At 40.4% G+C, this 11,108-nt stretch overlaps 1 protein-coding gene across 1 annotated transcript; it reads right to left on the bottom strand.

Moving 5' to 3' along the window:
• Positions 1-654: 654 nt before the first annotated feature.
• LOC145441905 (uncharacterized) lies at positions 655-4,461 on the bottom strand. Its single transcript, XM_080319856.1, has 2 exons — positions 3,227-4,461; positions 655-2,035 (listed from the first exon to the last, which is right to left on the bottom strand). Exons 1-2 carry the CDS (start codon positions 3,388-3,390, stop codon positions 1,060-1,062), a joined length of 1,140 nt encoding a protein of 379 aa, XP_080175982.1. The 5' UTR covers positions 3,391-4,461; the 3' UTR covers positions 655-1,059.
• Positions 4,462-11,108: the final 6,647 nt, after the last annotated feature.

The following is an 11,108-nucleotide window of genomic DNA, read 5'->3' as shown; positions in this document are numbered from 1 at the left end:
TTTAATCCCTCTACACCAGGTGGAGAAAATGGGCCCGCGCTTGCTTTCAATGCATGTCCGCATAATGATTTGTGGGAAATAAGAAAATATGTCAAACCTTGAAATCTGCGGAATGGATCGCATTTACTTTCGGCCAACATATCTGTCATTTTTAGATTTTTGGAGCTATTTTCGAATCAGCATAGGACGTCGTTAAATTGTAAGAAAAATTACGTCGTGGTTTTGAGAAATGAATCACTGAAAAATCATGAATGTATTGCATATATCAGGTGAGGCCTATTGCGTCAGCAATACAAATTCTCATATGGCCAGCCGCTAGCAGTGACATAAGCAAATCGAATGTCAACAAGCATCTTCACTTCTTTTTCACGACCAAGCTATTTCATAATTACCCATATCGCCGAGTGCGGAAGTCTGAAATATTAGAAGCTGTTTACATCACGTCATTAACGATCTGTAGCTTATTGCTGGAAAGTTCCTTCAAACAAATAGTAAATGTCAGGAGTTTCGTGTTGATAACACTACCCGGTATGCGCAGTTGGGTGACATTTGCGTAGCGCAATCGCCGTCCGAAAATCCGAATTATTGTCTCGACTATTGTCTACATCTAAAAACTTTGAAGTTGCACCCACGCAAAAGTAAGATCCGTCAAACATGAATAAATGCTGTTTATTCGAAGGACAATCATAAAGTGAAGTAATAAATACGAGTGAAGAAAGGACGTCGGTAGGGCTTTGCCGTTCAATGCATTTTGAATAGGATGCGACAACCCACTATAGTTAACGATATGTTTGACATTGAATAAATATGTAAAAATATATACGTATACAATAAGTAATAGCATTTTGGTTAATTGCTGCTCCAAAGATAAATTCCATATTTTTTTATTGTGTCACCACAAGACACAGTGTTACGATAATTCTGACGATATTGCCACTTGAAAGATAGTGTGTTGGCGCCTGCGCTTGAAGAGAAGCGTTCCCCGTTCAGGTAGCTTCTCATCCATTCATTATTCAGCCAGTCAGTCTCAAAGTACTGATAGGTGCGAGAATGCCGCTTTCAGACATTTTCCAAACTCCCATCGGCTGTTTCCAGATCTGTATGAGACACTGTTTTCTCGAGGTCGCTCGGCGAATGATATTTACGTGAATGATGTCGCCATTTTCGCTTTAATCGGTACAGGCCGACCAGCGCAATACCAAAACATAGTCCCGTTATAATGCAAACTATACCCAAAACAACCGTGGTGCTTCGCAGCTGTTCTATCGTTTGATCTCCGTTTTTGTAAGTGAAACTGGTGAGGTCAAACGTGTCTACATTATGACATCTTTTCCCGTGAAATCCACTCGGACACAGACACACAACTGCGTCTGGAACTCGGGTAATGCCCCGACAAGTGCTGCCGCTGAGGCAATACTTTTCTTTACCAGCTGGACAAGAAGTGAACATACTGTCGTCTCCGGCGCGAACGAATTCGCTTTTCATTTCAACAGTCACGCCTTCAGAATCGGTAGCCACGCATGTATAAGTACCGGTGTGCAGATCAGAGGCGGACGATATGATGAGCTCGCTTCTGCCGTCTTCAAGGTCTAGGCGATTGACAAATAGGCCGTAACTGGCGTATTCGCCTGCTGTTCTCTCGTCGATAACTTGGCCGTCTTTTCGCCATTCGATACCGGTAATGGAGGCCTTCGACGAAACGTGGCAGTTGGCTATGATAATAGCGTTTCTATGCAACGTGAAAATTGGCGGGAAACCGGCTCGCGATATCTTCAGCTCACAACTCTCTGGCGACGCCACGCACCACCTTCCCCAAATGTCATGTCTCTTCGAGTGTTTTCTGATTGGAAGAGGCGGCAAAACGGGGTAATATTCGTACCCGTTACTGCGAAGACCGAGTAAGTATCTTTCGTTGGACAGAGCCTTGTAACATTCCGCCGTGACAGCGTCCAGACTGTCGTCAAATGATACTTGAAAGTCAGCATTCACGTCCATTAAGCCGCCATCATCATTCCAAAGTCTTATGATCTCGAATCTAAAATTAAAGAGCTGTTGTTACAACATTGTAAAGATGCGCTCGCGCTGCGTGAATAGGCCGTAGCCCCACACCCACGCGCAGCGCTTGAAATATTTATAAGTGCGACGGGCGCTCCCACCGCGGTTGAACCGTTAATTGTGGTTGGTAAAGTAGACAGCGTCACTGGAAAATGCTATAACAAGTCTGCAAATCCGCTACAAAATATTTCTTATACAATTTTCAATAATATCAATAATTTTGGCAAAGTGGGTCTGTTCAGTACTAGTAAGGTACGTGTGGCGGAAAATGTGGTACCGAAAGCGGGGCATTTTAAACGACATCGATATGCGACTTTAATATAAATAGCCTGATAGATTTGATCATATATTTACAGTGTACGCTCAAATAATACACCCCGTCGGGCAATGAAACCACTCAATAAAGCAGAGAGGCTTGAGCCCTCTTAAAGCATTCAAAGCAAGTAAGCGGAATGTTTCTGTAGAGATTGGCTATTGTGACCGATGCGGTGTTGCAATCTAGTAGGCCTACTTGCGAAATATTTCCTCGTGTTGTCACGAAACTGGCGTTTACTGACAACCAGACTTCGGCGATTCCTTCACTTTCAATATTAGCTTTGCCGTGAGGTATGAGACTTTCGCAACTGCTTCGTCGTGTAGTTAAGTTACCGCTTTTCATCTTCCCCATTAAATGGCAGAAGTGAAGCGATACCACCATTATCCGCGAACGGGATAACCGCAATTGTGATTTGGGATCAGGTAACGGCGTCACGTTTAAGAACACGGGACCTATTCATTTCTGTATCCGCGTGAGCGGAATTTGCTGGCAAAATATCTCCGACGGAGTTCATCACAATTACAAAACCCTTTAAGTTCCAATACCTATTGATAATTTCACATCTCATGGGCTGTTGGGACTCAAGAATTGCGAGATTAGTGAGCCAATATTTACGCTAGACTTAAGGAGGTTTAACAAAGCGTCTCGGCAAATAGGCCATCAGAGGAATTTACATTCTAGATTTCGCTTCGCTTACTATGTATAATGTCGCGAGGAAATGCATATACCCCGTTTAGAATGGAACCAAACCGTGATAAACCAGTGCTACGCAATGCATTAAACTTCGTGCGAAATAAAATTGATATTGCTAGCAAAAATTGAATCCAAAAATCAATATAATACAATAATTCTTACCTCTTTCTATTTGGCCGATATCTTGCTTCTACTAATATATCTCCTTCGCTGAAATCACTGAATTTCTGTTCGTATTTATTCGCGACGCGCGAGTACGAGCATTGCTTGGCGTTTGCAACGACTAACGTAAGCAGTAGAACCATCCATACAGGTAAATGTGACATTATGATTTGTTTTCAGTTTGTTTGATATCTATGCCGCTATCCGATTCGGTTTTGGACTAACTGCTCCCAACGCTGGTATTTATATGGATATAGGCATACTCTTTTTTCATCCGGATAACTATTAGATACGAACGTGCGTCTCTCGCATACCCCGGCGGAAATTGGACATGACGTAATCGCACCGCATGGCCCGCGACCCATTATTAGGAAGCTGGGTTTCGCACAAGAGATAAACCTAAATTGTTCGATTGATTTTCTTTGCGCAATATCTTTAATCACAGTATGAATTGCAAGCAACGGCTGTATTGGATTCGAATGTAATTTGTAAAACAAGGATAGAAAACAGATACCTTTGACGTTGAATATCCCAGCACGGTTCAATACTTCGGATCGGGAGAAAATGAATACCTTTTCCGTACTATATATCATCATTGCGATAACCAACGCCATAGCTCGTCCACGTTAATCCGTAACGTTGATTGATGATTTCTGATCAACTTAGCCAACATTGAACTTGATCGTATCTATAGTATCCGCTATATAAGATCAAACCATTGCGTATGTTGCAATTTGATGTATCCCACCCCTTACCCCAAAATAAACTAATATCTCCCCGCCGCCTATCATTTGGAGTTCGTTGACTTCGCGAAGGGGCAATTTTTTCAAGATCAAATCCACCGCAGAAGCTTTGTATGTCCGTCGGCATTTGCGAGATGTTTGTACGTCGTCTGTACAAGATGAAGATAAATGTCATAGACATTTTTGTGACGATGAATACCCCGGATTCTGTGAACAAATGAATAGATTAAACTTCGAAATTTAACGATTGAGGGAATAACTTAAACAGTGTTAAATAAACTATGCGAGCTAAATCTTCTTAACATGTCGCGCATGCCGACAACATAACTGCTTTTGTTATTCCACACACAAAACAGTGGCGCGTATCTCTTTTAAGGTCCTATGTGCGCCTATAATAATTTACCAACAGCAAATATTCGTTGACTTACGTCAAAAAAAAATTAAGTCAAGGGACAATTTCACTCTTTGCTCTTTCTTACTTCGAAACGTGCATTTTCGTGTCGCTAATAATTTATAGGTGTCTTTTAATGGGTTGTATGTGCACTTCGCAACGTAATCGGCAATGTGGGGTCTGAAGTGGCTTATTTAATTTAAATTCGAATAAATTACGATATTCACAGACGCTAAAGTTGGCGATATTTTGCTGAGATATTGTATAATGAAGCGAATGCGCAGAATAACATCAACCGGCAGTTGCCCGTGACACCTACTCTATTATGGCCACACTATGAATTTATTATATCATTAATCATCGAACTAGCAAACATTATCTCACCGTCATATTCCTGAAATATTACTTCCAATATCAGCTTCACGTATGCAGTACCACAGAATTGACATTCGAATATGTTCTAGAGTTGTAAAGCAGATGTGACTGAGAGATGATTGCGTCGATTTTGCCGATGCAATAATACCATTGTAGTAAATATTTGATAATTAACCGAGTTCACGCCGAGTCCGCGTGTACTCTATGATACAGGCACGCAAATCTTTCGGTGGAGTTTCTGTTTTTGAGACATTTATTGATAAGAGATTTCGGAAGTAAACACAATGAGATTTTGAGCAAACTTTTCTTGAGATTTGACAAATAATTTTTTTGTATATTGTAGCAACCAAACTACCACATTATGAAAAGCTGGAATTGTTTTCGGAACATCCCTCCATGGAATGTAACGAATGCGTCGATACCAGACTTGTTATACGTGTGACGTACATCGTTGTGAAGACAAATTGTCGAAAATTGAACATTTCTATAAACGTTGAGACCTCGAAATCTGGTGTGCGGGCAAATAGGGCGAATGGAAAACATATATTTAGCGATTAACATTCATAATGACGCCACGCTAGAAAATCCAAAACACAAAGCGACGGTAAAGTGCTAATCGAGGCTGAACATCAATACCGAACACTGAACAGTCATTAGAAATGCACATGGAGCTGGATACGAATATTCTGACATTGCTTGAGGCATCTATCGAAATACAGAGCACTTCACCCGTGTCACTGAAGCGGGCTCTTTCATGTAATTTTTTATCGGTAGCCTTAACTGAGTTTTGGTAAAGTTTTGCTTTAGATTTCTCGTCATTACCGTAGATTCGTGCTCGGCCTAGATACTTTAATTTCTCGAACTTCTGCAACGTCGAAGCGTTGCGCGCGTTGGCAGGTGGAGTATAGTGGTACGTTTTATGGGTTTATCTGGATCCACCTGGTGGTCCATGCATGTGATGTCTGACAAAAACCCAGGACGAAAGTGGGCTGTAAGTGGCGCAGTAAGGCGACGGTTTGGGAATCAATCACTGAGCAGGAACCGGGTAACTGGACAGCTGGACATGAAAGGTGCAGCCTCGTAGGGCTTTCTCCATGCTATCTATCCCGGAAATTCCAAGCGTCAATTGGGGAAGACTAAGATACCAGTTTCACTGATCCGGTGTTTGGTCTGGCTCGGCCGGGGATTTAACCTAAGACATATCGATCATGACACAGGACGCCTAACCATCACGGTATTATTCTGATATCGAATGGCCAGAAATGTTATAACACCATCTTTGAGACCGACAGGTAGAAATTCAAATGCTGTCTCCAACTGAGCCGGGTACTGGGTATAGTGTATAACACAAGCCTTTAGAGCAGGGATGACAAACTCAACTCGCGTCGCGGGCCGGATTCAAATGTATTGATCGCTCGCGGGCCAGACCATAGTCAAATGACCCAAAATGCTACCTCCAACTCCATACCTTTGTTTTTCAATGGAATGCTTTATTATCAACCGCCCTGCAAAATACTATGATATATTATATCACCGATCATATGGGCTCTATTCTAGCATCACCGTTATTCGCAAACAATGAAATTGACAATATGCAATTATTGGACGATTGAAAACAGTTGTACACCACTAAAACTGAGTCTCTAATGAAGATATAACTTGAAATATTTCAATATTGTCTTGCTGCAATCTTGATGCGTCGTTGGCCCTGCGTATTCGTGGTGAGGAATAATAGACATTGTAAACGAGGGCGCTGGAATTTTGTTCATCATTTTAATACCACCAACTCACTATTCGATTTCTCTGAAGACCGGGGTCAGAGTAATGTTAGCAGCAGTGTGACCAGAGATACTTGAATTCTATTCTTCGTATAGCTATTATATCATTCATGTATTTTACATGTAACGGTTTCATTGTCGTTTCCGCCTGTGTGAATAGCTATTGTTTGGTTCTCTTTCCCAGAAAACTCTGAATAGGATGTGCATTTTTTTGCCTTCCCATTATGCAGCGTCAATGTCACCGCCTTGTTCCTGATAGTTAGGCTACTTGAGTTAGAACTCAACACTGTCGACAGATGGTAATAATCTGGCCGATAAGCATATTCGACACTTACTTCCATTAGAAATATGCTGTATAATATAATATTTTTTCAATGTACTCCGAATGACATAGCGGACCGGATGAAATGGTCTGGCGGGCCGTATGTTTGACACCCCTGCTTTAGAGTGTGGCGCGCTATTCGTTGGTCTGTCAGGAATCAGAAAACAAGACAAAATTTATGATTCTGGTAAAGTGACCATTGATGTAGAACCAGCATTAATAAAAGTCAAACTATATGTCCAATAAATTTCATATCAAGCAAGATTCCTTCGAGTCTTTCAGATTTTCGCCATTTTATATCACTAATTCGACAGGCTTACATATATGATATTGCTGCCACGACTATAATGGTGAATCATCAATGATTGCTCACGCCAACGTAGGCAAGTTCAGAAGTACTTTTACGGGAATCGAAATAAATCGATACCACCAAAGTGGGTCACTTACCAATTGAAGGCGAAGAAGAATTTTTATCATACCGCAGACTCACATTTCAGCAGAACATTCTGTCAGCTTTCCGATTTCAAATTCTCAAATTTGGAGTATCATCTGAAACATGGCCTAGGCCATGTCTGAAATTATTTACCCATTGGATACTATTTGCATCTGTGCACTTAGGAGTATATTCTTGTTACGCCCCGAATCGCAAACCGTAACAGAAGCAGTTTGTGCAAATGCGATCTGCATAAAAATATCTCCAATCCGCATAAAAATGTAGTTTCGTGACTGTATATAGCAATCTGGTCGGAGGCAAGCCGGAAAGCACACGATAATCATTTTCTTTTCTCGTATACCTCTAATATTACCTATTTGATTCTCGAGTATGGGTAAATCTTCTATTTTTAACGGAGATTGAAATTTGAACGGATCACGAATATATGGGACCAATGTCGAGATATTGAAAGTTATTTCTCTTGGCATTCACACCTATAGGTTACGACCGTTATCCAGAATTACCAGAAATAGTCTTTTAATGTAGGCGATCGGCCCTTGATACAAAGTTCGTTGAACCTTTCACATCCCGGCTCTTACGAGAGAGTCGTTTGTTTACGGACGGATGAATGCTCAAGACATCGTTTATCATTTCAGTTTTCCCCATTGATACGGGCGACGCACCACACACGCAATAAGCCTCGGAAATTTGACCTTCACAGTCAGACGCATTAACGATGGTTATTCAATACCGTCGAATAGCCGGCGAGTTCACGCATAGGCCATGTCACTGCGAGCTTTCTATTCACTCAAAAAACTATCGTCATATCACAGATACAAACACGACTTTGAGACTTATTATGCCATTCACGGTGATGTCATAATCTCCTACGTTGTCGCGTCGGAAATGTTGTAACGATATCTCTCTAACAATCATATCCCGCGAATTAGTAACAGTGTCGCTTGGTATACCCAACTGATGTTATCGAAGACGAAAAAATAATTTCCACGAGATAAGGTAAATATAGAAATGTAATGATGAATCCATGATTAAATGACTTGTTCACCTCAAATAATGTGGATGTTTAATAGCGATAAATTGATGTTGTAACATCGCGATCAAATGCAATGAATTCGACGAATGTGGAGATGAATTATGAAATTAAACGCGTGTTATACTTCCTAATTTTATATGTCCAATACATCCATTGGTGAACGAGATCTCATAAGTGCACATAAAATTTTGACACGCACAATTTAGCTACTTTGATGTGGTATTTCCATGTTTTGAAATTCGACCTCGAAAAAATTGTATATTCTCAATCAGCGATACAATCGTCGTCCGTATTACGTGTGATTAATGAAATGGCTTGGATGACATGTGCTCTCGGCGATAGACAAAGACATATCACAACACGGATATACGGGCAATTCAATTAGAAACCATTCAGTAAACAGATCTGATTACTCTTACGCAGGACCGTAACTGCCGCACCGCAAACCCCTGATGGGGGAGAGGCGAGCTCGAAGGGGGCCTAATATTATTTTGTGAAGTATTAACATAAATTGAAGAGTAGCCTATTATTTTGAAAATTTATTTAATGATAAATAATTAATGATTTAATGTTGCCAAATATCATGATTATTGGGTACCCTTCCCCAAGAAAAATACTCATGATTTATAGAAATGGGCATTTTGGCGTCGGCCATTACCGCACCACGACATATGATTATTTAAACCAGCAGCATGTAACATGCGACTGCGAGAAATGTGCCAGAACGATCGGCAGCGAGAAAACCACGGCCGAAAAGGACTATGCCCTTATCCTGACCGAAAACGTCGATATACATATACAAATACATATATGTTTAATTGTCCATAGGTAGGGTTCCGGTTAAAATCAGTTTGCCACTGATTAAAATCTATTTTAATCGAATAAATAATTCAAATCATGATTTTTTTGATTTTATTTTTTACTCGTAATAACAACAATACGAGCAAAAGAAAATGGGATGAATGGCGACCACTTCAATCATGGTTATGAAGGATAACGCTTAAACTTTAATAGTGAGGGGCCTTGAATCCTCATCCCCGTAGCTGAAAACTTTTAACCTATGTGGTAATGATGGGTCGCTAGAATCATTATTGATCTGCTTTAGTAGCGAGGAAACGTGTCGAGTCATATCGGGACCATCCATAATAGTCTTGCAACGCTTAGTCATCAGAGATGAGGCAATCTTCCGATAGAGACTTCGGATTGCGCTTCGTTTTCGGTATCCCACCAGTGCCTCGGAAATGGCAGCATAAGCATGTCGCTGACAACTAACTATCCACAGCAAACACTCTAACATATTGATTGACTACCGATCTTTGCTCTTTTCCCGTCTGTCTGTCAAATAGCTGAACTATACCGTTGCGGGTGACGAATGCTATCTCCGGTTGCTATAAAATGAACATGATAGTACGATAATAAGCGACATTCAGACATCTCGTCAGAGAATTTGAAAAAAAAATAGTCAATAAAATCAAAATGGTGAAATTAAATTCAAAAATCAGCGAAGAAAACCTGATATAAATCACCTGAATTAAATCAGCCTGATTTAAACCAGGTGCCTATCCATAGGCGCTAAATGGCTGGCTCCAAATGTTCATGACCAAGCAATCTGAACCCCACAAGATAAATACAATCCCGCAGGGGACTATTATTTGCCAGTGAAGAAATACCAATTTGCAATCGTGCGCGTCTTTTAGTTTAGTACGTTTCGCGATTTCAATATCTTTTGACGTAGCAGACAGGAGGTCACGAAATAACATCATGTAACGAAGTCATTATACCAACGGGTCCGCCCGACGCTGTTTCATTATTATTTATGGCCCCTACATTTCCCAAGACACCTGACTCAGCTGTACCGGTAAATCGGATTACGTGAGCAGATAGAAGATAAAAAAAATGATACCAATATAAATGCAATTCCCGATCATATTAACGGATTCAATCATGAATTATAGAAAATTTTCGCGCTTCCGGCGTCCAGACGGACTAAGCTGGCTCACTATACAGTACAACAGATATCACTGATAAGTAGCGCCAAAAAAGTACAGCTTGATGAAGGGTCTGGGGGCGTCTCCCCCCAGAAGCTGTGTTCACCAGCCTGTGGGAGCCTAAGGCCAACGTTTGGGGGCTTAACTAAGTGCTGTTTCGGTCCTGCTCTTACATATGCTTGATTCTAAGACTTCGCATACTCGTTTCATTATTGTAATCGCGTGATGCTTTAAAACAGGGAAATTTATAAACCATGCATAATGAGTGCATACCAAATTCTTCGATTTATACCCGAGCATTAAGGAGGTACTAAAAAAAAGCCAGGAAACGAATTGCATTTATCTTTTGGAAATTTGAAAAAAATACACTGGTAGGTCGCATTTATATCTATGTACAAACGCATGCAGTTGAGGCTTACACATGAAATAAACCGCACCCGCGAAGGAATTTACTCGTTCGAATATTCAAATATTCTGAAGGCATACGTACTCGTCCAGTCTATAAAACATGAAAACAAATAAATGCTATTTGATATTTGATAAGAAGGAAATTCTGTCTGAATGTCTCGTTACATTTTAACTAACATCTAAGGGTTGTATTATCGTCAGCAATGGATTACAGGCGGATATCCTGACCGAAAACTTCGATATATATATATACAATATACATATATGTTTAATTGTCCATAGGTGGGGTTCCGGTTAAAATTAATTTGCCACTGACTAAAATTGATTTTAATCGAATAAATATTTCAAATCATGATTTTTTTGATTTTTTTTTTTTTACTCATGATAACA

Source organism: Botryllus schlosseri, chromosome 6, assembly GCF_051294905.1.
Source record: "Botryllus schlosseri isolate E-star chromosome 6, Bs_hap1, whole genome shotgun sequence".
In the NCBI taxonomy this organism is placed as follows: Eukaryota; Metazoa; Chordata; class Ascidiacea; order Stolidobranchia; family Styelidae; genus Botryllus; species Botryllus schlosseri.
This window is presented reverse-complemented; position numbering and strand designations above follow the sequence as displayed.